Consider the following 27447-nt stretch of genomic DNA (forward strand, 5'->3'; position numbering starts at 1 on the left):
GAGTCGGCCATTCGGCCCTTCGAGCCTGCACCACCATTCAATAAGATCATGGCTGATCATTCCCTCAGTACCCCATTCCTGCTTTCTCTCCATACCCCTTGATCGCTTTAGCCGTAAGGGCCACATCTAACTCCCTCTTGAATATATCCAATGAACTGGCCTCAACAACTCTCTGCGGCAGGGAATTCCACAGGTTCACAATTCTCTGAGTGAAGAAGTTTCTCCTCATCTCTGCCCTAAATGGCTTACCCCTTATCCTTAGACTGTGACCCCTGGTTCTGGACTTCCCCAACATCAGGAACATTCTTCCTGCATCTAACCTGTCTAAACCCATCAGAATTTTATATGTTTCTATGAGATCCCCTCTCATTCTTCTAAATTCCAGTGAATATAAACCCAGTCGATCCAGTCTTTCTTCATATGTCAGTCCTGCCATCCCGGGAATCAGTCTGGTGAACCTTCGCTGCACTCCCTCAATAGCAAGCACGCCCTTCCTCAGATTAGGAGACCAAAACTGCATACAATATTCCAGGTGTGGCCTCACCAAGGCCCTGTACAACTGCAGTAAGATCTCCCTGCTCCTATACTCAAATCCTCTCGCTATGAAGGCCAAAATGCCATTTGCCTTCTTCACCGCCTGCTGTACCTGCATGCCAACTTTCAATGACTGAATGTACCATGATACCCAGGTCTCGTTGCACCTCCCCTTTTCCCAATCTGTCACTATTCAGATAATATTCTGCGGGCAATAAGAACATAAGAACATAAGAACATAAGAATTAGGAACAGGAGTAGGCCATCTAGCCCCTCGAGCCTGCTCCGCCATTCAACAAGATCATGGCTGATCTGGCCGTGGATTCAGCTCCACTTACCCGCCCGCTCCCCGTAACCCTTAATTCCCTTCTTGGTTAAAAATCTATCTATCTGTGACTTGAATATATTCAATGAGCTAGCCTCAACTGCTTCCTTGGGCAGAGAATTCCACAGATTCACAACCCTCTGGGAGAAGAAATTCCTTCTCAACTCGGTGTTAAATTGGCTCCCCCGTATTTTGAGGCTGTGTTCTAATCTCCCCGACCAGTGGAAACAACCTCTCTGCCTCTACCTTGTCTATCCCTTTCATTATTTGAAATGTTTCTATAAGATCACCCCTCATCCTTCTGAACTCCAACGAGTAAAGACCCAGTCTACTCAATCTATCATCATAAGGTAACCCTCTCATCTCCGGAATCAGCCTAGTGAATCGTCTCTGTACCCCCTCCAAAGCTAGTATATCCTTCCTTAAGTAAGGTGACCAAAACTGCACGCAGTACTCCAGGTGCGGCCTCACCAATACCCTGTACAGTTGCAGCAGGACCTCCCTGCTTTTGTACTCCATCCCTCTCGCAATGAAGGCCAACATTCCATTCGCCTTCCTGATTACCTGCTGCACCTGCAAACTAACTTTTTGGGATTCATGCACAAGGAATTTGAAGGGGCTGCTCCTGAAATTCTGGCTGCACTTCAGTCCCACTCTCCTGATCTTTGGGCACCCTGTGCGGAGGGGAGCGGGTAGATCCGAGGGCCTCCTCGTAGGACTGCTCCTGGTCACGGCCAAGGGTGCCATCAGCCGGTCCAGGCAGCGGGCGGTCGAGGGGGTCGTTCAACCTGACTGCCTGCCTCTCTTCCGCTCTTACATCCGGTCCAGGGTGTCCTTGGAGATGGAGCACGCGGTGTCCACCGGTACGCTCGCGGCCTTCCGCGAGAGGTGGGCACCGGAGGGACTGGAGTGCATCATCACGCCCGGCAACCAAATTTTAATTTGATTTTACGTTTTAAAGTTTAATTTGCTTTCATTGCCGGTGCTTTTAGTGTCCCCCTTCCCTTTTATAGGGGGCACTGGGGAAAATTGTGATTTTAGTGCCCAAAAAAAAACCAAAAAAAGAAAAACACAAAGAAAAAACAAAAAAAAGGGGGGAAAAAAAAAAAGGGCCTTGTAAATGTCTGGAGTGTCACCCAGGTCGGGTGGCACCGTTTAATGTTTTATGTTTTCGCAGGTAAACTCAAAAGAGTTTCATGCACAAGGACCCCCAGGTCCCTCTGCACCGCAGCATGTTGTAATTTCTCCCCATTCAAATAATATTCCCTTTTACTGTTGTTTTTCCCCAAGGTGGATGACCTCACACTTTCCGACATTGTATTCCATCTGCCAAACCTTCGCCCAAATACGCGGGCAATCGGGTGTCGGGGGGCTTTTGGGAAACTCTAGCCCAAAGAGTTAAACTTCGCCAAAGACGGGAGGGAACCGCTTCCAAAATGGCGGTGGGAACTTGTCACCAAAGCTTTCCGACGGGTCTAACTCCCGGCCCCTTCGGTCCCTTTTATTCCCAGTCGTATCCAGGTGCGGCTGGGCGAGCACGACATCTCCCTCGAGGAGGGCACGGAGCAGTCCATCGACTCGGAGGAGGTGATCAGACACCCCCGCTTCAACCCCTACAGCCTGGACAACGACATCATGCTGATCAAGCTCTCCCGCTCCGCCGCGCTCAACCGCAACGTGGCGTCGGTCGCCCTGCCCACCAGCTGTACGTCCGTCGGCGAGATGTGCCTGATCTCGGGCTGGGGTAACACCATGAGCAGCGGTAAGTCACATGGACGGAGGTAACGGGGGCCAACGAGCCCCACCGGCATCCGCACGCCGCTCCTACGGACCCGGGAAAGGCATCGGAAATGGCGGCATGCAACGCGCACGAGCTGCGAACCAGCTTTTCCGATCTGTCAACTTCCTGGCTTGACAGATCCTCCGCATCTCGGGAGCGAGGACACTTGCATGTGGAAATCTCCGAGATTTACGCTCGCAAATATCCTCCAAAAAAACCTGCGCCGGAAAAAGACGGCGGGTGGCTTACTTTTACAGGCGCACGTGTTTTATAAAGCACAAAAAAAGATACAAAAATAAAGTTATTAAAGCATAGTTTATCATTAACAACCCTCCCCAAAGCCGTCAGTTTATTTTAAAAAACCTTTTAAAAAAATCGGAACGTTATTATTTTTTTTAAGACGTTCATAACTTTAATTTAAATAAATGTAGTGTAATTATTTTCTGCTTTTTGTTAGTGTTTTGGGTGTTTGGGGCAGTGTTTTGGGTGTTTGGGGCAGTGTTTTGGGTGTTTCAGGCTGATAGTAATAGGAGTTTAGGACCCTGCGGAACTCCGATTACTATGATACTTTACCTGATTGGCTGCCCAGAGCCATGTGACTCCGGCTGGAGGCCTGTGCACACGCCAACGTGCATGTGCCGCGAGTGGCAGTCAGCAGAGGCCTCAGCATCGGGAAGTCAAACGTGGGCAGCAGCTTAAGGTAAGTGCGTATTTTTTCTCTACAATGCCCGCGGGAAAGCCAAAACGGAATTCCAGGGCCAATATCAGCAAAGGTACATTCCCATGGGAGAAAGAACAACTCGACGAGAAGGATGGACCAACCATGGCCGACGACGGAAGTCATCAAATTGAAAGAGAAGGCGCACAATGTTTGCGAAGGTTCGTGGTGGGCCAGAAGATTGGGAAATTTTTAGAAACCAGCAAAGGGTGAGGAAAAAAAATAATCAAGAGGGAGAAAATAGATTCTGAGAGTAAACTAGCAAGAAATATAAAACCAGTAAGAGGCTCTACAAGTATATAAAAAGGAAGAGAGTGGCTAAAGTAAATGTTGGTCCCTTGGAGGATGAGACTGAGGAAGTAATATTGGGAAACAAGAAAATGGTGGAGACTTTGAACAAATATTTTGTATTGGTCTTCACGGTAGAAGACACTAAAATCATCCCAAAATAGTAGACAATCAGGGGGTGTTTGGGAGGGAAATTAAATCAATCACTATCACTAGAGAAAAAGTACGAGGCAAACTAATGGGACTAAAGGCAGACAAGTCCCGAGAACCTGATGACTTACATCCTAGGGTTTTAATAGAAGTAGCTGCAGAGATAGTGGATACATTGGTTGTAATCTATCAAAATTCTGGAGAGTTCCCAGCGGATTGGAAAACCGCAAATATAACGCCCCTATTCAAGCAAGGAGGGAGACAGATAGCAGGAAACTATAACCAAACATCTGACATTGGGAAAATGCTGGAATCCATTATTAAGGAAGCAGCAGTGAGACATTTGGAAAAGCTTAAAGCAGAGTCAGCATGGTTTTGTGAAAAGGAAATCACGTTTGACAAGTTTGATGCAGTTCTTTGAGGATGTAATGAGCAGGTCCATCAGAGGGGCAGAACTGAGGGAGCGCCGCACTGTCGGAGGAGCAGTACTGAGGGAGCGCATCACTATCGGAGGGGCAGTACTGAGGGAGTGCCGCACTGTCGGAGGGGCAGTACTGAGGGAGTGCCGCACTGTCGGAGGGGCAGTACTGAGGGAGTGCCGCACTGTCGGAGGGGCAGTACTGAGGGAGAACCGCACTGTCGGAGGGGCAGTACTGAGGGAGAACCGCACTGTCGGAGGGGCAGTACTGAGGGAGTGCCGTACTGCACTGTCGGAGGGGCAGTACTGAGGGAGCGCCCCACTGTCGGAGGGGCAGTACTGAGGGAGCGCCGCACTGTCGGAGGGGCAGTACTGAGGGAGCACAGCACTGTCGGAGGGGCAGTACTGAGGGAGCGCCGCACTGTCGGAGGGGCAGTACTGAGGGAGCACCGCACTGTCGGAGGGGCAGTACTGAGGGAGCGCCGCACTGTCGGAGGGGCAGTACTGAGGGAGTGCCGCACTGTCGGAGGGGCAGTACTGAGGGAGCGCCACACTGTCGGAGGAGCAGTACTGAGGGAGCGCCGCACTGTCGGAGGTGCTGTACTGAGGGAGCGGCGCACTGTCGGAGGGGCAGTACCGAGGGAGCGCCGCACTATCGAAGATGCCGTATTTCGGAGGAGACATTAAACCCAGGGCCCCGTCTGCCCTCTCAGATAGACGTAAGAGATCCCACGGCCACTATTTCAAAGAAGAGCAGGGGGGAGCATGGGGTGGGGGGGGGGTTGAGGGCGGTTGAGGAAGTTCTCCCCGGTGCCCAGAGGCCAATATCGATCCCCCAACTCAATATGTTGCTGTTCGCGGGATCTTGCTGTGTGCAAATTGGCCGCTATATCGCCACGGTGACCGAACTTCAGAAAGTGCTGCTATTGGCCGCGAGGGGCTGTGGGTGGCGAGAGGCACGGTGGAAATGCCAGGTTTGTTGTTTTGAGACGAGAGTGTGCAGCCTCTAATATGTCGGCCACGCGCGGAGATGTCAATGGCCTCCCGCGCCCTCTAACCTCTGACCTGGTCCTTTTTGACCTAGCGGTGAGTGGCGATCAGCTGCAGTGCCTGGACGCGCCCGTGCTCAGTTTCGTCGACTGTAACCGGGCCTACCCTGGGAAGATCTCCCACAACATGATGTGCGTGGGCTACATGGAGGGAGGCAAGGACTCCTGTCAGGTACGTGACACGTCAAAGCCACACGTGACGAGCTGCAGAGAGATCACCGCGCGTGATGGGGGGGGGAGGGGGAGGGGAGGGCGTTAAAAGCGCGACCAATCGGAAGGCCCGCTCCCAGCGCGGCCACCATGGGCCGAATGGCCCCGCCCCTTCCGGTGTCACCTGATCTCCCAGCGCGGGCCGCAATGCGCCCCACACTGCTCCAGGGGGCGCCACTGGGGACGGACCTGCAGCCTTCCCGGGGCCCCCATTAGGTGGCGACGTCTGTGGAGTGGGGCTCCGTGTAACGTTCCGATCCCATTGGGAAACCCCCAACCATTCCCAACACTTGGAGCCGTGGAGCAGGGCAGCTCAGGAAGAGGCCGCTCGGCCGGTCGACTCGACACCCGCTCTTTCATAGAGCACCTCAGCCAGTCCCACTCCCCCCGCCCTTTCCCCGGAGCCCGGCAAATCTCTCTCCTTCAGGGACTTACCCAACTCCCTTTTGAAAGCCACGATTGAGTCAGCCTCCATCGCCCTCTCGGGCAGCGCGTCCCCGATCCTAACCACTCGCTGCGTAAAAAGGTTTATCCTCGTGTCGCCTTTCTGCCAATCGCCTTCAATCTGTGTCCCTCTGGTTCTCCACCCTTCCACCAATGGGGAACAGTTTCTCTCGATCCTCTCTGTCCACACCCCTCGTGATTCTGAACCCCTCGATCGAATCTCCTCTCAACCTTCTCTGCTCATAAGAACATAAGAAATAGGAGCAGGAGTCGGCCATTCGGCCCCTCGAGCCTGCTCCGCCATTCAATACGATCACGGCTGATCTGATCATGGACTCAGCTCCACTTCCCCGCCCGCTCCCCATAACCCTTCACTCCCTTATCGCTCAAAAATCTGTCTTTCTCCACCTTAAATATATTCAATGACCCAGCCTCCACAGCTCTCTGGGGCAGAGAATTCCACAGATTTACAACCCTCTGAGAGAAGAAATTCCTCCTCATCTCAGTTTTAAATGGGCGGCCCCTTATTCTAAGACCATGCCCCCTAGTTCTAGTCTCCCCCATCAGTGGAAACATCCTCTCTACATCCACCTTGTCAAGCCCCCCTCATAATCTGATACGTTTCGATAAGATCACCTCTCATTCTTCTGAACTCCAATGAGTAGAGGCCCAACCTCCTCAACCGCTCCTCAAATGTCAACCCCCCTCATCCCCGGAATCAACCGAGTGAACCTTCTCTGAACTGCCTCCAATGCAAGTATATCCTTCCTTAAATACGGAGACCAAAACTGCACGCAGTACTCCAGGTGTGGCCTGGCCGATACCCTGTATAGCTGTAACTCCAAGGAGAACAACCCCAGCTTCTCCAGTCTCTCCCCGTCACTGAAGTCCCACATCCCCGGGAACCATCCTGGTCAATCTCCCTCCGTACCCTCTCTAAGGCCTTCACATCCTTCCTAAAGTGTGCGGGGCCCAGAATTGGACACAATGCCCCAGCTGGGGCCGAACCCGTGCTTGAAACAGGTTCAGCATCTCCTCCTGACCTTTGTAGAGTCGCCTCTATTTATGAAGCCCATGATCCCGTATACGTTATTAACCACTTTGTTAACCAGTCCTGCCACCGCCAACGATCGCGCACAAACACGCAAACATGCCGGAATACGGCGAGACCTGGGGGAGCAGTTGTTCTGATCGTGGGCCTGGTTACCTCAGGCCAGCGCACGGCTGCATTGACCAGACTCGCTGACCCGCTCGGGACCACCTGGCTATAGGTCAGTAACAGATAATACAGTGAGTCGCATCGTATCACCCTCCTCCTGCACAAACTTTACCCTTTGAACCATCAGCACTGCCACGGGAGGGCAGCCAACATCTGGCCTCAGATCTCTGCGCTCCACCAATCCTGCCCTCTTTCCCATCCCTCTCGATTTCCATCGCTCCACCATCGGCGGCCGTGCCTTCAGCTAGCTGGGTCCCAAGCTCTGGACCTACCTCATTAAACCACTCCGCTCCTTTCTTTCCAACTTCAAGTCTTGACTATTCCAACTCACTCCTGGCCGGCCTCCCACAGTCTACCCGACGTAAGCTAGAGGTGGTCCAAATCTCGGCTGCCCCGTGTCCTAACTCGCACCGAGTCCCGCTCACCCATCACCCCCTGTGCTCACTGCCCCGTGTCCTAACTCACACCCAGTCCCACTCACCCATCACCCCCTGTGCTCACTGCCCCGTGTCCTAACTCACACCCAGTCCCACTCACCCATCACCCCCTGTGCTCACTGCCCCGTGTCCTAACTCACACCCAGTCCCACTCACCCATCACCCCCTGTGCTCACTGCCCCGTGTCCTAACTCACACCGAGTCCCACTCACCCATCACCCCCTGTGCTCACTGCCCCGTGTCCTAACTCACACCCAGTCCCACTCACCCATCACCCCCTGTGCACACTGCCCCGTGTCCTAACTCACACCGAGTCCCACTCACCCATCGCCCCCTGTGCTCACTGCCCCGTGTCCTAACTCGCACCGAGTCCTGCTCACCCATCACCCCCTGTGCTCACTGCCCCCGTGTCCTAACTCGCACCGAGTCCCACTCACCCATCACCCCCTGTGCTCACTGCCCCGTGTCCTAACTCGCACCGAGTCCCACTCACCCATCACCCCCTGTGCTCACTGCCACGTGTCCTAACTCGCACCGAGTCCCGCTCACCCATCACCCCCTGTGCTCACTGCCCCGTGTCCTAACTCGCACCGAGTCCTGCTCACCCATCACCCCCTGTGCTCACTGCCCTGTGTCCTAACTCGCACCCAGTCCCGCTCACCCATCACCCCCTGTGCTCACTGCCCCTGTGTCCTAACTCGCACCGAGTCCCACTCACCCATCACCCCCTGTGCTCACTGCCCCGTGTCCTAACTCGCACCGGGTCCTGCTCACGGATAGTAAAAGCTTTTACCAATATATAAAACGGAAAAGAGTGACTAAAGTAAATGTTGGTCCCTTAGAAGATGAGAAGGGGGATTTAATAATGGGAAATATGGAAATGGCTGAGACCTTAAACAATTATTTTGCTTCGGTCTTCACAGTGGAAGACACAGAAACCATGCCAGAAATTGTTGGTCACAGAAATGTGGGAAGGGAGGACCTTGAGACAATCACTAACACTAGTGGGGTAGTGCTGGACAGGCTAATGGGACTCAAGGTAGACAAGTCCCCTGGTCCTGATGAGATGCATCCCAGGGTATTAAAAGAGATGGCGGAAGTTAAAGCAGATGCATTCGTTATAATCTACCAAAATTCTCTGGACTCTGGGGAGGTACCAGCGGATTGGAAAGCAGCTAATGTAACGCCTCTGTTTAAAAAAGGGGGCAGACAAAAGGCAGGTAACTATAGGCCGGTTAGTTTAACATCTGTAGTGGGGAAAATGCTTGAAACTATCATTAAGGAAGAAATAGCGGGACATCTGGATAGGAATAGTGCAATCAAGCAGACGCAACATGGATTCATGAAGGGGAAATCATGTTTAACTAATTTACTGGAATTCTTTGAGGATATAACGAGCATGGTGGATAGAGGTGTACCGATGGATGTGGTGTATTTAGATTTTCAAAAGGCATTCGATAAGGTGCCACACAAAAGGTTACTGCAGAAGATAAAGGTATGCGGGGTCAGAGGAAATGTATTAGCATGGATTGAGAATTGGCTGGCTAACAGAAAGCAGAGAGTCGGGATAAATGGGTCCTTTTCGGGTTGGAAATCGGTGGTTAGTGGTGTGCCACAGGGATCAGTGCTGGGACCACAACTGTTTACAATATATATAGATGACCTGGAAGAGGGGACAGAGTGTAGTGTAACAAAATTTGAAGATGACACAAAGATTAGTGGGAAAGCGGGTTGTGTAGAGGACACAGAGAGGCTGCAAAGAGATTTGGATAGGTTAAGCGAATGGGCTAAGGTTTGGCAGATGGAATACAATGTCGAAAAGTGTGAGGTCATCCACCTTGGGAAAAAACAACAGTAAAAGGGAATATTATTTGAATGGGGAGAAATTACAACATGCTGAGGTGCAGAGGGACCTGGGGGTCCTTGTGCATGAATCCCAAAAAGTTAGTTTGCAGGTGCAGCAGGTAATCAGGAAGGTGAATGGAATGTTGGCCTTCATTGCGAGAGGGATGGAGTACAAAAGCAGGGAGGTCCTGCTGCAACTGTGCAGGGTATTGGTGAGGCCGCACCTGGAGTACTGCGTGCAGTTTTGGTCACCTTACTTAAGGAAGGATATACTGGCTTTGGAGGGGGTACAGAGACGATTCACTAGGCTGATTCCGGAGATGAGGGGGTTACCTTATGATGATAGATTGAGTAGACTGGGTCTTTACTCGTTGGAGTTCAGAAGGATGAGGGGTGATCTTATAGAAACATTTAAAATAATGAAAGGGATAGACAAGATAGAGGCAGAGAGGTTGTTTCCACTGGTCGGGGAGACTAGAACTCGGGGGCACAGCCTCAAAATACAGGGGAGCCAATTTAAAACCGGGTTGAGAAGGAATTTCTTCTCCCAGAGGGTTGTGAATCTGTGGAATTCTCTGCCCAAGGAAGCAGTTGAGGCTAGCTCATTGAATGTTTTCAAGTCAAAGATAGATAGATTTTTAAGCAATAAGGGAATTAAGGGTTACGGGGAGCGGGCGGGTAAGTGGAGCTGAGTCCACGGCCAGATCAGCCATGATCTTGTTGAATGGCGGAGCAGACTCGAGGGGCTAGATGGCCTTCTCTTGTTCCTAATTCTAATGTTCTTATGTTCTTATGTTATGTTCACTGCCCTGTGTCCGAACTCGCACCGAGTCCCACTCACCCATCACCTCCTGTGCTCACTGCCCCGTGTCCTAACTCGCACCAAGTCCCACTCACCCATCACCCTCTGTGCTCGCTGCCCTGTGTCCAAACTCGCACCGAGTCCTGCTCACCCATCACCCGCTGTGCTCACTGCCCCGTGTCCTAACTCGCACCGAGTCCTGCTCACCCATCACCCCCTGTGCTCACTGCCCCGAGTCCTAACTCGCATTGACTCCCGCTCACCCATCACCCTCTGTGCTGACAGCCCCGTGCCCTAACTCGCACCGAGTCCCGCTCACCCATCACCCCCTGTGCTCGCTGCCCCGTGTCCTAATTCGCATCGACTCCCGCTCACCCATCACCCTCTGTGCTCACAGCCCCGTGCCCTAACTCGCACCGAGTCCCGCTCACCCATCACCCCCTGTGCTCGCTGCCCCCGTGTCCTAACTCGCACCGAGTCCCGCTCACCCATCACCCCCTGTGCTCACTGCCCCGTGTCCTAACTCGCACCCAGTCCCACTCACCCATCACCCCCTGTGCTCGCTGCCCCCGTGTCCTAACTCGCACCGAGTCCCACTCACCCATCACCCGCTGTGCTCACTGCCCGGTGTCCTAACTCACACCGAGTCCCGCTCACCCATCACCCCCTGTCCTCACTGCCCTGTGTCCTAACTCACACCGAGTCCCACTCACCCATCACCCCCTGTGCTCGCCGACCAACATTGGCTCCCAGTTAAGCAACACCTCGATTTCAAAATTCTCATCCTTGTTTACAATTCCCTCCATGGTCTCGCCCCCTCCCTATCTCTGTAATCTCCTCCAGCCCCTACACCCCTCGCTATCTCTGTAACTTCCTCCAGTCCCTACACCACTCCCTATCCCTGTAACCTCCTCCAGCCCCTATACCCCTTCCTATCTCTATAATCTCCTCCAGCCCCTACACCCCTCCCTATCTCTGTAACCTCCTCCAGCCCCTACACCCATCCCTATCTCTGTAACCTCCTCCAGCCCCTACACCCCTCCCTATCTCTGTAACCTCCTCCAGCCCCTACACCCATCCCTATCTCTGTAACCTCCTCCAGCCCCTACACCCATCCCTATTTCTGTAACCTCCTCCAGCCCCTACACCGCTCCCTATCTCTGTAACCTCCTCCAGCCCCTATACCCCTTCCTATCTCTATAATCTCCTCCAGCCCCTACACCCCTCCCTATCTCTGTAACCTCCTCCAGCCCCTACACCCCTCGCTATCTCTGTAACCTCCTCCAGCCCCTACACCCCTCCCTATCTCTGTAACCTCCTCCAGCCCCTACACCCCTCCCTATCTCTGTAACTTCCTCCAGCCCCTATACCCCTCTCTATCTCTGCAACCTCCTCCAGCCCCTACACCACTCCCTATCTCTGTAACCTCCTCCAGCCCCTACACCCCTCCCTATCTCTGTAACCTCCTCCAGCCCCTACATCCCTCTCTATCTCTGTAATCTCCTCCAGCCCCTACATCCCTCTCTATCTCTGTAACCTCCTCCAGCCCCTACACCACTCCCTATCTCTGTAACCTCCCCCAGCCCCTACACTCCTCCCTATCTCTGTAACCTCCCCCAGCCCCTACACCCCTCCCTATCTCTGTAACCTCCCCCAGCCCCTACACCCCTCCCTATCTCTGTAACCTCCCCCAGCCCCTACACCCCTCCCTATCTCTGTAACCTCCTCCAGCCCCTACACCCCTCCCTATCTCTGTAACCTCCTCCAGCCCCGACACCCGTCCCTATCTCTGTAACCTCCTCCAGCCCCTATACCCCTCTCTATCTCTGCAACCTCCTCCAGCCCCTACACCCCTCCCTATCTCTGTAACCTCCTCCAGCCCCTACACCCCTCCCTATCTCTGTAACATCCTCCAGCCCCTTCACCCCTCCCTATCTCTGTAACCTCCTCCAGCCCCTACTGATACGTTCGTAATAAAGGATGAAACTGAGTGCTGTGTACAATGAGCAAGTGTGACCTTAGCTCCTTTAATAAGACTCCAGAGTGCAGGTACCCCGTGGGCGGCCTGATTATATACCGTGCTCCCAAGGGATGCTGGGATCCCTTGGGACTCCAACAGGTGGGCCCTCTGGTGGTGGTGTGATACAGGTTACAAGGGGTTAAATACATAACATCACTCCCCCGTGAAGTCAACAGTACACTTATTTACAGGGTGAGACGATCTGGGGCTTTTCGCTCCCTTGTCGATCGTCTCGGTGCAAATGCTGGTGTGGGTGGGTTGGTCAGTTCTTCACTGGGCTGTTGGGCAGCCGGCCTTACCGGGCTGCTGGGGATGGTGAGTTCTGCTTTGTGGTCAACCGTGATGTCAGTTGCCACTTGTGTGTGTGTTGGAGGGTCAAAGTTGGTGGTGTCTTCTTCGGGTTGTTCGTAGCTGTTGGTGAACTGCAATTTGATTTGGTCCAAATGTTTTCTGTATGTTAGTCCATTGGCCAATTTGACCTGAAACACCCTACTCCCCTCTTTGGCTGTGCCAGCGAGCCATTTGGGACTATGTCCATAACTGAGTACAAACACAGGGTCGTTGACCCTAATATCACGTGACAAGTTTGCGCGGTCATGGTACACACTTTGTTGATGCCGCCTGCCCTCCACGTGATCATGGAGATCAGGGTGGACCAGAGAGAGCCTTGTTTTGAGCACCCCTTTCATGAGCAGCTCGGCTGGGCGATCCCCGGTGAGTGAGTGGGGTCTGGTGTGGTAGCTGAGCAGGACTCGGGACTGTCGGGTCTGCAGGGAGCCTTCCGACACACGTTTCGAGCTTTGCTTGATGGTCTGAACTGCCCGTTCAAGCCCGTATCCAACAGCCAGGCAGAACGGGGCAGATGTGACGTACTTGATCCCATTGCGGGTCATGAATTCCTTGAATTCAGCACTGGTGAAACACGGCCCATTGTCGCTGACTAGGACATCAGGCGGGCCGTGCGTGGCAAACATGGCTCGTAGGCTGGTGGCAGTGGACGTGCTTACAGACATTATCGCACATTCAATCTGTTTTGAGTAAGCATCCACAACAACCAAACACATTTTGCCTAGAATTGGGCCCGCATAGTCCACGTGGATCCTTGACCACGGTTTGGAGGGCCACGACCACAAACTTAGCGGTGCCTCTCTGGGTGCATTGCTCAGTTGAGAGCAAGTGTTGCACTGGCGCACGCATGACTCTAAATCTGAGTCGATGCAGGGCCACCACACGTGGGATCTGACTGTGGCTTTCATCATTACAATGCCTGGGTGGGAGCTGTGCAGTTCACAAATGAACATATCTCTGCCTTTCTTGGGCAAGACCACGCGATTGCCCCACAACAGACAGTCCGCCTGCAGGGACAACTCGTCTTTGCGCCTGTGGAACGGCTTAATCGCCTCCTGCATCTCCGCTGGGACACTGGACCAGCTCCCATGGAGAACACAGTTTTTTTTACCAAGGACAGTAAAGGATCCTGGCTGGTCCAGGTCCTGATCTGGCGGGTTGTGATGGGGGACTTCTCGTTCTCGAAGCCATCCATTACCAAGAGCAAGTCCGCTGGCTGTGCCATTTCCACCCCGGTGGTGGGCGATGGCAGCCGACTGAGAGCATCAGTGCAGTTCTCTGTGCCCGGTCTGTGGCGGATTACATAGTTATATGCCGACAGCGTGAGCGCCCATCTTTGGATGCGGGCAGAGGCATTGGTGTTAATCCTTTTGCTCTCAGAGAACAGCGATATGAGCGACTTGTGGTCAGTTTCAAGCTCAAACTTGAGGCCAAATAAGTACTGGTGCATTTTCTTTATCCCGTAAACGCACACCAGAGCTTCTTTTTCACTCGTGCTGTAGGCCCTTTCGGCCTTGGACAAACTCCTGGATGCATAAGCGACCGGTTGCAATGTCATGTATTGAACTGTCATTGTAAACCATGTATGAGCTGACCTAAGTTGTATACTTTGAGAACACTGACCACAGGGGGCGAACTTGTGGGAGACATTCCTAACCTGGACTTTCCGGTATAAAAGGGGAAGCTCCACCCACCTTCATCACTTGAGGCCTTGATAATAAAGGTAACTGGTCACAGAGTGACCTTCTCTCAATATGGGCCTCATGTGCATTTATACTATATAGTAAGAACATATCATTGGCGACGAGAAACTGGGATTTAAACCACGTGAGCATGGCCACTAGCAGCACATAAGAGAGGTACTGTGTTGGTGATGATTGGGACAACTTTATTGAGAGACGACAGCAAAGTTTTGTCACTAAGGAATGGTTGGGACAGGATTCGGCCGACAAACGCAGGGCTCATCTCCTGGCGGTTTGTGGATCCAGGACGTACTCCCTGATGAAGGACCTTCTAGCGCCAGAGAAGCCGGCGGACAAGACGTTCGAAGAGCTCAGTAAGTTGATCGGGGAACACTTTAAACCAGCGAGCAGCATGCACATGGCGAGACACCGGTTTTACACTCACCGGCGGCGAGAAGGGCAAAGTGTTCCAGACTTTGTGGCAGACCTCCGGTGACTGGCGAGCCTATGTAAGTTCCCAGATGCATACAGAACGGAGATGCTGCAAGACTTTTTTATTGAGGGCATCGGGCACGCTGGGGTTTTCAGGAAACTGATTGAGACCAAAGACTTGACCTTGGAAGCAGCGGCTCTGATAGCCCAGACAATTATCTCAGGCGAGGAAGAGACCAGGATGATGTATGATAAAAATCTTGGCTCAAATGCAGCAAACGACCAGGGAGTCAACATTGTTAACGCGGCACACAGTTCTCTAGGCAGACAGGGGCAATCGGACATGCCCCAGCATGTAGTCGAACCCAAAGGGGTAATTCAACAGAGACAATGGCTAGCTGAACGGCAATTCATGCCATCGCAATGGACAATGCAGCCAGTAATGGGGCCATCAACACCTGTTAATGCTGCGCTTAAGGACAGTTACAGAGACAGTCAGAGATGATCGACTGGTAATGGACCTTTTGTTTCCAACAATGGGGCCTTCAGCTCATGCTGGAGGTGTGGAGGCAAACACCCAGCCAGAGCTTGCAGGTATCAGCAATATACCTGCAGAAACTGCAACGTCAGTGGTCACTTGGCGCGTATGTGCAGGAAGCCTGCAGCCAGGTTGATATACGAAGAGGACAGGCCCGATGTAAGCCCTACAAAGCCAAATGAATACTGGGGGAAATTGCTGGAAGCTGAAGTTCAGCGAGTTCATGTGGAGCAGATATACAGTTCATATACCAGGACGCCACCGATAATGATGAAAGTGCTCCTCAATGGCATCCCAGTATTAATGGAGCTAGACACAGGGGCCAGCCAGTCCCTGATGAGTATCAAACAGATCAAAAGATTGTGGGTGTCCAAGGCCAGGAGGCCAAAATTATTGCCGATTGACGCACAGCTACGGACATATACAAAGGAGATCATTCCGGTGCTAGGCAGCGCCACGGTAGTCGTGACCCACAAAGATTCGGAGAACAGGTTGCCACTCTGGATTGTCCCGGGGGACGTCCCGCACTACTGGGTAGGAGTTGGCTTGCTGTCATGAACTGGAAATGGGGCGATGTCAATGCAATTTCTTCTGTGGAGCGAATATCATGCTCACAGGTCCTGGACAAAGTTGACTCATTATTTTAACCCGGCATCGGCACTTTCATGGGGACCAAGGTAGTGATTCACATAAACCCAGACGCCAGGCCAGTACACCACAAGGCCAGAGCGGTGCTTAACGTGATGCGGGAAAAGATAGAAGGCGAATTGGACAGCCTGCTGAGGGAAGGCATCATCTCGCCAGTCGAATTCAGTGACTGGGCGAGCCCGATTGTGCCGGTGCTCAAGGCGGATGGGTCGGTCAGGATATGTGGCTATTACAAGGCCACCATCAATCGGGTGTCACTCAAAGACCAGTACCTGCCACCGAGAGCGGAGGACCTCTTTGCGACACTATCCGGTGGCAAACTTTTTTCAAAATTGGACCTGACCTCAGCTTACATGACCCAGGAGCTGGCGAGTGAGTCGAAGAAGCTGACCACCATCACGACACACAAGGGGTTGTTTGAGTACAACAGATGTCCGTTCGGGATTCGCTCGGCCGCCGCGATCTTTCAACGAAATATGGAAAGCCTCCTCAAGTCGATTCCAAGGACAGTGGTTTTTCAAGACGACATCCTCATCACGGGTTACGATACTGAAGAACACCTCCACAACCTGGAGGAGGTGCTACGCAGACTGGACCGGGGAGGGCTGCGACTGAAAAAGGCGAAGTGCGTCTTCTTAGCTCCAGAGGTAGAATTCCTGGGGAGGAGGGTAGCAGCAGACGGGATCAGCCCTACTGCGTCCAAGATGGAAGCGACAGAGAGCACCCAGACCCCGTAACACGATGGAGCTGCGTTCGTTCCTGGGGCTCCTGAACTATTTTTGCAACTTTCTTCCCAAATTGAGCACGCTGCTAGAGCCGCTACACGTGCTCCTACGCAAAGGTCGCGATTGGGTCTGGGGGGACAGCCAGGAAAGGGCTTTTGATGGAGCATAACAAATTGTGTGCTCTAACAAACTGTTAACACTATATGAGCCGTGTAAGAAACTTGTGTTAACGTGCGATGCGTCGTCCTATGGTGTCGGGTGTGTGTTGCAGCATGTCAGTGTCAAGGGTCAGTTACAGCCGGTAGCTTATGCATCCAGGAGTCTGTCCCAGGCAGAAAGGGGCTACGGGATGGTAGAAAAGGAGGCGCTCGCATGTGTATATGCAGTAAACAAAATGCACCAGTACCTGTTTGGCAGGAAATTTGAGCTGGAGACAGATCACAAACCCCTAACGTCCCTTTTGGCTGACAACAAGGCCATAAATACAAATGCATCGGCCCGCATACAGAGGTGGGCACTCATGTTAGCCGCCTATGACTACACAATTCGGCACAGACCGGGCACTGAAAACTGCACCGATGCACTCAGCAGGCTCCCACTAGCCACCAGCGAGGGGGCAACCGAGCATGCTGCTGAGATGGTCATGGCTGTTGAAGCTTTCGGAAGCGAAGGCTCACCCGTGACAGCCCGTCAGATTAAAGTCTGGACAAATAGAGACCCGTTACTGTCTTCAGTTAAGAAATGTGTCCTGAATGGGGACTGGGCAGCCACGTACAGGGCATGCCCTGAGGAATTTAAATCATTTCATAGGTGCAAGGATGAACTCTCGATTCAGGCCGATTGTCTACTGTGGGGAAACCGAGTAGTCATGCCCCAGATGGGCAGAGAGATGTTCATCAGAGAACTCCACAATGAGCACCCGGGCATTGTCACGATGAAGGCAATTGCCAGGTCACACCGTTTGGTGGCCAGGGATAGATGCAGACCTAGAACTTTGTGTTCGCAGGTGCAACACGTGTGCCCAGCTGGGCAATGCGTCCAGGGAAGCCCCCCTTCACCCCTGATCCTGACCCGCCAAGCCATGGTCACGCATCTATGTGGACTACGCAAGTCCTTCCATGGGAAAAATGTTTTTGGTTGTAGTAGACCCCTACTCCAAATGGATCGAGTGTGCCATTTTAAATTCAAGCACATCCTCTGCCACGGTAGAAAGTCTACAGGCAATGTTCGCCACCCATGGTCTACCGGACATCTTGGTCAGCGACAATGGACCGTGCTTCACATGCACTGAATTCCAGGACTTCATGGCAGGCAATGGAACTAACCATATCAGAACAGCACCGTTCAAGCCGGCCTCAAACGGCCAGGCAGAACGAGCAGTGCAGATAATCAAACAGGGGATGCTCAGATTCCAAGGGGGTTCCCTACAAAGCCGCTTACCACGCCTCCTGTTGGCCTATAGATCCTGACCACACTCGCTCACAGGGGTTCCACCCGCAGAGCTGCTAATGAAAAGGTCACTCAAAACCAGGTTATCCCTTATACACCCCACCATGAAAGAAATTGTTGAGAGCAGGCGTCAGTCACAATGTAACTACCATGACAGGAATGCGAGGGCGCGATGTATTGATGTCAATGACCCTGTTTTTGTCCTCAACCACGCTGCAGGGCCCAAATGGCTCGCAGGCACTGTGATTGCCAAAGAGGGAAATAGGATTCTGGTAGTTAAACTTACCAATGGACAAATCTGCCGCAAACACGTGAATCAAACAAAAAGGAGGTTCAGCAACCCCAAAGAAGAAGCAGGGGAAGAACACGATATAGAGTTTACTCCACCACAGGTGACCGAACACCGGAACCAAAGGGAGGAGAGCCCAGTCACTGTGGGCAGTCCGGACAGGCCTGAGGCACCGCAAACAGCAGACACTCAGGCCAGCGCCCAACAACCGGAGCCCCAACTCAGGCGCTCTACAAGGGAGCGTAAACCACCAGAGAGACTCAACCTGTGATCCCAATAAGACTTTGGGGGGGAGGTGATGTCATGTATTCAACTATCATTGTAACCCATGTATAAACTGACCTAAGTTGGACACCTTGAGAACATTGACCACAGGGGGCGAACTTATGGGAGACACTCCTAACCTGGACTTTCCGATATAAAAGGGGAAGCTCCACCCACCTTCTGCCTCTTGTGGTCTTGGTAATAAAGGTAACTGGTCACAGAGTGACCTTCTCTCAAGTATGGGCCTCGTGTGCATTTATACTGTATAGTAAGGACATATCATGCAAAATCCCCGATTCATTAGCCTGTTGTAACACACACCCGACCCCGTATGACGACGCATCGCAAGCTAACACTAATCGTTTACATGGGTTATACAGAACGAGCAGTTTGTTTGAACACAACAAATTTCTGGCTTTCTTAAAGGCAGCCTCTTGTGATTTCCCCCATACCCAGTCGTCTCCCTTGCGCAGTAGCACATGTCGGGGTTCGAGCAAGGTGCTTAACCCGGGTAGGAAATTACTGAAATAGTTGAGCAGTCCCAGGAACGACCGCAGCTCCGTCACATTCTGTGGTCTCGGTGCGTTCTTGATGGCCTCCGTCTTGGTGTCGGTGGGTCTGATGCCGTCTGCTGCGATTCTCCTTCCCAAGAACTCGACCCCCGGCGCCAGGAAAACACACTTCGAGCGTTTCAACCTGAGCCCCACGCGATCCAACCGACTAAGAACCTCTTCCAGGTTCTGCAAGTGCTCCATGGTGTCCCGACCTGTGACCAGTATGTCGTCCTGGAAAACCACGGTGCGAGGAACTGACATTACCAGGCTCTCCATGTTCCGCTGGAAGATTGCCGCGGACGACCGAATCCCGAACGGGTACCGGTTGTCGATAAACAGACCTTTGTGCGTGTTGATGCAGGTGAGGCCTTTCGAAGACCCCTCCAGCTCCTGCGTCATGTAGGCTGAGGTCAGGTCCAACTTGGTGAATGTCTTCCCTCCAGCCAGGGTCGCAAGTAGGTCGTCTGCCTTAAGTAGCGGGTACTGGTCCTGCACTGAAAAACGGTTAATCGTTACTTTATAGTCCCCACAAATTCTGACCGTGCCGTCCTCTTTGAGTACCGGGACAATCGGACTGGCCCACTCGTTGAATTCCACCGGTGCGATGATGCGTTCTCGCTGCAGCCTGTCCAGCTCAATTTCCACTTTCTCACGCACCACATACGGTACCGTCCGTGCCTTGTGGTGGATGGGTCGCGTACCGGGAACCAAATGGATCTGCACTTCGCCCCCGAGAAACTTCCAATGCCTGGCTTGAACAACGACGGGATTCTGCTCAGAACCTGGGCACATGAGGCGTCGTTGACGGAGGAAAGTGCTCGGATATCGTCCCAGTTCCAGCGGGTTTTCCCAGCCAGCTTCTGCCAAACAATGTGGGGCCATCCCCTGGCACAATCCACAGCGGGAGTTCATGCACTGCTCCACCATAGGAGACTTTGACTTCTGCACTGCCAATTACAGGGATTAGTGGCTTGGTGTAAGTCCTTAGTTTGGTGTGAATGGGGCTGAGCTTGGGCCTGTGTGCCTTGTTGCCCCACAGCCTGTCGAAGGCCTTGTTGCTCATTATGGACTGACTCGCACCCGTGTCCGGTTCCATGGATACTGGAATTCCGTTCAGTTCCACTTTCAACATGATCGGTGGACATTTCGTGGTGAAGGTGTGTACCCTGTACACTTCTGCCTCCTCGGTACGAGTCTCCAATTCAGCCTGATCCACCGTGGATCGATCTTCCCCTGCAACCTGGTGGTTTGCAGGGTTTGCAGCTCACCTGCACATCCGCTGGAGGTGTCCCATTGTCCTGCAGCCGTTGTACGCATAGTGCTTGAAGCGGCATTGATGGGGCCAATGATCACCTCCACAACACCAACAAGGTGTTAACTGCCTCACATTAACAATTGATGGCGGACTCTGGGTCATCTGAGGTTGGGCAGCAGCAGCCGGCGTGTACGTCCTGCCATGTATATTCCTGCTCGAGACCGACGTTACTTTGTGTACAGTACTGGCCGAAACCTCTTTACTCTGCAAAATCTGTTTGGTGTTGTCCCTGGTGAACATAAATGGCTGGGCTATCGTTATAGCTTTACTTAGGTTCGGAGTTTCAACAGTCAATAGTTTGTGAAGGATTGTCTCATGACCAATGCCCAGTACAAAAAAGTCTCTTAGCATTTGTTCTAGGAATCCCTCAAACTCACAATGTCCTGCGAGGCGCCTTAATTCTGCGATGTAGCTCGTCACTTCCTGGCCCTCCGACCGCTGACACGTGTAGAACCGATATCTCGCCATCAAAACACTTTCCTCAGGATTTAGGTGCTCCCGGACCAGCGTGAACAATTCTTCATAGGATTTGGTTGTTGGTTTTGCTGGGGCCAGGAGATTCTTCATGAGGCCAGAGGTTGTTGCCCCACAGACAGTGAGGAGGATCGCCCTTCGTTTGGCAGTGTTCTCGTCCCCTTCCAGCTCGTTGGCCACAAAGTATTGGTCAAGTCTCCCCACGACAGGCCTCCCAATCGTCCCCTTCTGAGAACTTCTCCAGGATACAGACCGTCCTTTGCATTTTCGCGCGGTTGTTCGTTACCTCGTCGCCAATTATTATGCTCATAATAAAGGATGAAACTGAGTACTGTGTACAATGAGCAAGTGTGACCTTAGCTCCTTTAATGAGACTCCAGAGTGCAGGTACCTCCTGGGAGACCTGCTTATATAACCGTGCTCCCAAGGGATGCTGGGACCGCTTGGGACTCCAACAGGTGGGCCCTCTGGTGGTAGTGTGATACAGGTTACAAGGGGTTAAATACATAACACCTGCAGGCCTCTCTAACTCTGTGACCAGCTCCAGCCCCTACACCCTCTCTATCTCTGTAGCCTCCTCTAGCCCCTCACCCCTCCCTATCTCTGTAACCTCCTCCAGTCCCGACACCCCTCCCTATCTCTGTAACCTCCTCCAACCCAACACCTCTCCCTATCTCTGTAACCACCTCCAGCCCCTACACCCCTCCCTATCTCTGTAACATTCTCCAGTCCCTATACCCCTCCCTATCTCTTTAACATCCTCCAGCCCCTACACCCCTCCCTATCTCTGTAACCTCCTCCAGCCCCTACACCCCTCCCTATCTCTGTAACCTCCTCCAGCCCCGACACCCCTCCCTATCACTGTAACTTCCTCCAGCCCCTACACCCCTCCTTATCTCTGTAACCTGCTCCAGCCCCTACACCCCTCCCTATCTCTGTAACCTGCTCCAGCCCCTACACCCCTCCCTATCTCTGTAACCTGCTCCAGCCCCTACACCCCTCCCTATCTCTGCAACCTCCTCCAGCCCCTACAATCCCCGAGATCTCTGCACTCCTCAAATTCTGCCCTCCTGACCATCCCTGATTATAATCGCTCCACCATCGGTGGCCGTGCCTTCTGTTGCCTGGGCCCCAAGCTCTGGAACTCCCTCCCTAAACCTCTCCGCCTCTCTAAACCTCTCTCTCCTCCTTCAAGACGCTCCTTAAAACTGACCTTTTTGACCAAGCTGTTGGTCATCTGTGCTAATTTCTCCTTATGCGGCTTAGGGTCCTGTGAAGCGCCTTGGGACGTTACCACGACAGGCGCTATAGAAATGCAGGTCTTCCTTTCTTTCTATCTTTCTTTCTCTCTCTCTCTCTTTCTCTCTTTCTCTCTTTCTCTCTTACTTTCTTTGGGTTTGGGAGTGGGAGAGGGGGAGGAACCTTTGGGCGGTGGGAGAGGGGCCGAGGGGCCTTTGGGCGTTGGGAGAGGGGGACGGGTGGGGAGTGGGAGAGAGGGGGGGGCCCTTTGGGCGGTGGGAGAGGGGGCAGGTGGGGAGTGGGAGAGGGGGGTGGGCCCTTTGGGCGGTGGGAGAGGGGGCAGGTGGGGAGTGGGAGAGGGGGGTGGGCCCTTTGGGCGGTGGGAGAGGGGGCAGGTGGGGAGTGGGAGAGGGGGGTGGGCCCTTTGGGCGGTGGGGGAGGGGGCATTGGGTGACCTGACCCTTCCGAGCTGCTGGTGATGACTGGGTGCGTTGCTGTTTTTCCGGCAGGGTGATTCGGGTGGTCCAGTGGTATGTAACGGGATGCTCCAGGGTATCGTGTCCTGGGGCTACGGATGTGCCGAGAGGGACCACCCAGGGGTCTACACCAGGGTCTGTAACTACGTGTCGTGGATCCAGGACACCATCGCCTCCGTCTGAGATCGTCTCTCCGTGGGACCGAGCTGTCAGAGGGGACATACTGCCAGATAATTCCTCCCCGCAGTGACTCCCACATCACACCCCTCTGTACCGGCTCCTGTAATTCAATAAAAGGACACACACAGAAAATAACACGTCTCGATCTCTCCATTCCCATCACCCGCCCTCAACCTTATCTCCTCCCCTTCGTTCCATCAACTCGCTTTGTGTTTCAGTGTCTGTCATACTGAGGGAGCGCTGCACTGTCGGAGGGGCAGTACTGAGGGAGCGCCGCACTGTCGGAGGGGCAGTACTGAGGGAGCGCCGCACTGTCGGATGGGCAGTACTGAGGGAGTGCCACACTGTCGGAGAGCAGAACTGAGGGAGCGCCGCACTGTCGGAGGGGCAGTACTGAGGGAGTGCCGCACTGTCGGAGAGCAGAACTGAGGGAGCGCCGCACTGTCGGAGGGGCAGTACTGAGGGAGCTCTGCACTGTCGGAGGGGCAGTACTGAGGGAGCGCTGCACTGTCGGAGGGACAGTACTGAGGGAGCGCCGCACTGTCGGAGGGACAGTACTGAGGGAGCACCGCACTGTCGGAGGGGCAGTACTGAGGGAGCACCGCACTGTCGGAGGGACAGTACTGAGGGAGCTCTGCACTGTCGGAGGGACAGTACTGAGGGAGCTCCGCACTGTCAGAGGGGCAGTACTGAGGGAGCGCCGCACTGTCGGAGGGGCGGTACTGAGGGAGCGCTGCACTGTCGGAGGGGCAGTACTGAGGGAGCTCCGCACTGTCGGAGGGGCGGTACTGAGGGAGCGCCGCACTGTCGGAGGGGCGGTACTGAGGGAGCACCGCACTGTCGGAGGGGCGGTACTGAGGGAGCGCTGCACTGTCGGAGGGGCAGTACTGAGGGAGCGCCGCACTGTCGGAGGGGCAGTACTGGATAAAAGTTCACGGAGTTGGGGGTAATATATTAGCATGGTTAACTAAGTGAAAACAGAGAGTCAGGATAAATGTGTCATTTCCGGTTGGCAAACAGTAAACAGTGGGGTGGCGCAGGGATCAGTGCTGGGTCCTCAACTATTTACAATCTATATTAACGACTTGGAAGAAGGGACTGAGTGTAATGTAGCCAAGTTTGCTGACGATACAAAGATGGGTGGGAAAGCAATGTGTGAGGAGGACACAAAAAATCTGCAAAAGGACACAGACAGGCTAAGTGAGTGGGCAAAAAATGTGTCAGATGTAGTATAATGTTGGAAAATATGAGGTTATCCACTTTGACAGAAAAAATAGAAAGGCAAATTATAATTGAAATGGAGAAAAATTGTAAAGTACTGCAGTACAGCGGGACCTGGGGGTACTTGTGAGTGAAACACAAAAGGATAGTATGCAGGTACAGCAAGTGATCAGGAAGGCCAATGGTATCTTGGCCTTTATTGCAAAGGGGATGGAGTATAAAAGCAGGGAAGTCTTGCTACAGTTAGACAGGGTATTGGTGAGGCCACACCTGGAGTACTGCGTGCAGTTTTGGTTTCCATATTTACGAAAGGATATACTTGCTTTGGAGGCAGTTCAGAGAAGGTTCACTTGGTTGATTCCGGAGATGAGGGGGTTGACTTATGAGGAAAGGTTGAGTAGGTTGGGCCTCTACTCATTGGAGTTCAGAAGAATGAGAGGTGATCTTATCGAAACATATAATGTAATAAGGGGGCTCGACAAGGTGGATGCAGAGAGGATGTTTCCACTGATGGGGGAGACTAGAACTAGGGGGCATGGTCTTAGAATAAGGGGCCGCCCATTTAAAACTGAGATGAGGAGGAATTTCTTCTCTCAGAGGGTTGTAAATCTGTGGAATTCTCTGCCCCAGAGAGCTGTGGAGGCTGGGTCATTGAATATATTTAAGGTGGAGATAGACAGATTGTTGAGCGATAAGGGAGTGAAGGGTTATGGGGAGCGGGCGGGGAAGTGGAGCTGAGTCCATGATCGCATCAGCCATGATCTTATTAAATGGCGGAGCAGGCTCGAGGGGCCGAATGGCCGACTCCTGCTACTATTTCTTATGTTCTTATGATCGCCTCTGCAAGTTTTGGTGCGATTCTGTTCCCGAGCCAGCAGGAGGCACTATCCCTCCATCTGCCGGTATTGAGTGTGTTGGTGAGTCAAGACTAACTACCGATACCTTTGTACATGATAACACAGCGCAGCACAGATTGAGGGAAGAGAGTCCAACTTGGACAGGTTAGGTGAGTGGGCAAATACATGGCAGATGCAGTATAATTTGGATAAATGTGAGGTTATCCACTTTGGTGGCAAAAACAGGAAGGCAGAATATTATCTGAATGGCGACAGATTAGGAAAAGGGGAGGTGCAATGAGACCTGGGTGTCATGGTACATCAGTCATTGAAAGTTGGCATGCAGGTACAGCAGGCGGTGAAGGAGGCAAATGGCTTGTTGGCCTTCATAGCGAGGGGATTTGAGTTTAAGAGCAGGGAGGTCTTACTGCAGTTGTACAGGGCCTTGGTGAGGCCTCACCTGGAATATTGTGTTCAGTTTTGGTCTCCTAATCTGAGGAAGGACATTCTTGCTATTGAGGGAGTGCAGCGAAGGTTCACCAGACTGATTCCCGGGATGGCCGGACTGACATATGAAGAGAGACTGAATCAACTGGGCCTTTATACACTGGAGTTGAGAAGGATGAGAGGGGATCTCATAGAAACGTATAAGATTCTGACGGGACGGGACAAGTTAGATGCGGGTAGAATGTTCCCGATGTTGGGGAAGTCCAGAACCAGGGGTCACAGTCTTAGAATAAGGGGTAGGCCATTTAGGACTGAGATGTGGAGAAACTTCTTCACTCAGAGAGTTGTTAAACTGTGGAATTCCCTGTCGCAGAGAATTGTTGAGGCCAGTTCATTGGATATATTCAAGAGGGAGTTAGATATGGCCCTTATGGCTAAAGGGATCAAGGGGTATGGAGAGAAAGCAGGAAAAGGGTACTGAGGGAATGATCAGCCATGATCTTATTGAATGGTGGTGCAGGCTCGAAGGGCCAAATGGCCTACTCCTGCACCTACTTTCTATGTTTCTATGCGAACTATGTCTCTCAGACCTGGTCCTGTCCGAGATCCTAGGATTGATGCAGTTGGGGAACTGCACGCATGCTAACCCGCCGCGTCCCTCCCCGACCCCCACCCCCCGACTCCCCCCGCCCCCCCGCATTCTCCCATCACACCATCTCAAGTGATTAAAGGGTTAAATCCCGAGGACCGGTCGCACAGACTGGGCTTGCGATCCCGCGAGTTTAGACGATTAAGCGACGATCTGATCGAGGGGTTTGGGACAATTGAAGGATTGGATCGGGGAGATCGAGAGAGAAACTGTTCCCCCGGGTGGGGGGCAGTCCAGAACAAGGGGGGCGTCACCTTCAAATTAGAGACCAGGCCATTCAGGGGTGATGTCAGGAAACACTTCTTCACACAAAGGGCAACGGGAATCGGGAACTCTCTCCCCCAAAAAGCTGTCGAGGCCGGGAATCAATTGGTTTTATGACTGAGATCGATAGATTAGTGTTGGGTAAGGGTATTAAGAGTCACGGAACCAAGGCGGGTAGATGGGGTTAGGTCACAGATCATCTATGATCTCATTGAATTTTGATTTTCATGTTTGATGGGACAGTGTAGAGGGAGCTTTACTCTGTATCTAACCCCGTGCTGTACCTGTACCTGTCCTGGGAGTGTTTGATGGGACAGTGTAGAGGGAGCTTTACTCTGTATCTAACCCCATGCTGTACCTGCCCTGGGAGTGTTTGATGGGACAGTGTAGAGGGAGCTTTACTCTGTATCTAACCCCGTGCTGTACCTGCCCTGGGAGTGTTTGATGGGACAGTGTAGAGGGAGCTTTACTCTATATCTAACCCCGTGCTGTACCTGTACCTGCCCTGGGAGTGTTTGATGGGACAGTGTAGAGGGAGCTTTACTCTGTATCTAACCCCCTGTACCTGTACCTGCCCTGGGAGTGTTTGATGGGACAGTGTAGAGAGAGCTTTACTCTGTATCTAACCCCCTGTACCTGTACCTGCCCTGGGAGTGTTTGATGGGACAGTGTAGAGGGAGCTTTACTCTGTATCTAACCCCCTGTACCTGTACCTGCCCTGGGAGTGTTTGATGGGACAGTGTAGAGGGAGCTTTACTCTGTATCTAACCCCCTGTACCTGTACCTGCCCTGGGAGTGTTTGATGGGACAGTGTAGAGAGAGCTTTACTCAGGGGTGACTGTGGAAGGACAGGGAAGAGGCCCTGAAGAGTAGTGCGTGATTGGAATTATTGGACGATGGGGAGGCTGTCAAGGCCAAAATCAGTCTTCAGATGAAGTTGGGTCAGAGATGGATAATGGGCAGGAAATGCAGACTTGGGTTGTAATGTGTCACAGTGATTTGCACTGGGACCATTGGTGTTTACCATATATCACTACAACAACAACCTGTATTTATATAGCGCCTTTAACGTAGTGAAACATCCCAAGGCGCTTCACAGGAGTGTTATCGGATTAAAACCCGCTTTCCCACTAATCTTTGTGCCATCTGCAAATTTTGTTACACTACACTCTGTCCCC

The 27447-nt window shown here is 52.7% G+C and overlaps 1 protein-coding gene across 1 annotated transcript in view; it reads left to right on the top strand.

Annotated features, from left to right (window-relative positions):
• The window catches only part of LOC139240395 (trypsin-like), a 30942-nt gene extending 8005 nt beyond the window's left edge, over positions 1-22937 (top strand). The window contains exons 3-5 of the mRNA XM_070868893.1: positions 2371-2621; positions 5298-5434; positions 22706-22937. Coding sequence (XP_070724994.1) covers positions 2371-2621; positions 5298-5434; positions 22706-22855 — 538 coding nt within the window. The 3' untranslated portion in view covers positions 22856-22937. The remainder of the gene's footprint in view (positions 1-2370; positions 2622-5297; positions 5435-22705) is intronic.
• The last annotated feature ends 4510 nt before the right edge of the window (positions 22938-27447 follow it).

This window comes from Pristiophorus japonicus, chromosome 31, assembly GCF_044704955.1.
Source record: "Pristiophorus japonicus isolate sPriJap1 chromosome 31, sPriJap1.hap1, whole genome shotgun sequence".
Lineage (NCBI taxonomy): Eukaryota > Metazoa > Chordata > Chondrichthyes > Pristiophoridae > Pristiophorus > Pristiophorus japonicus.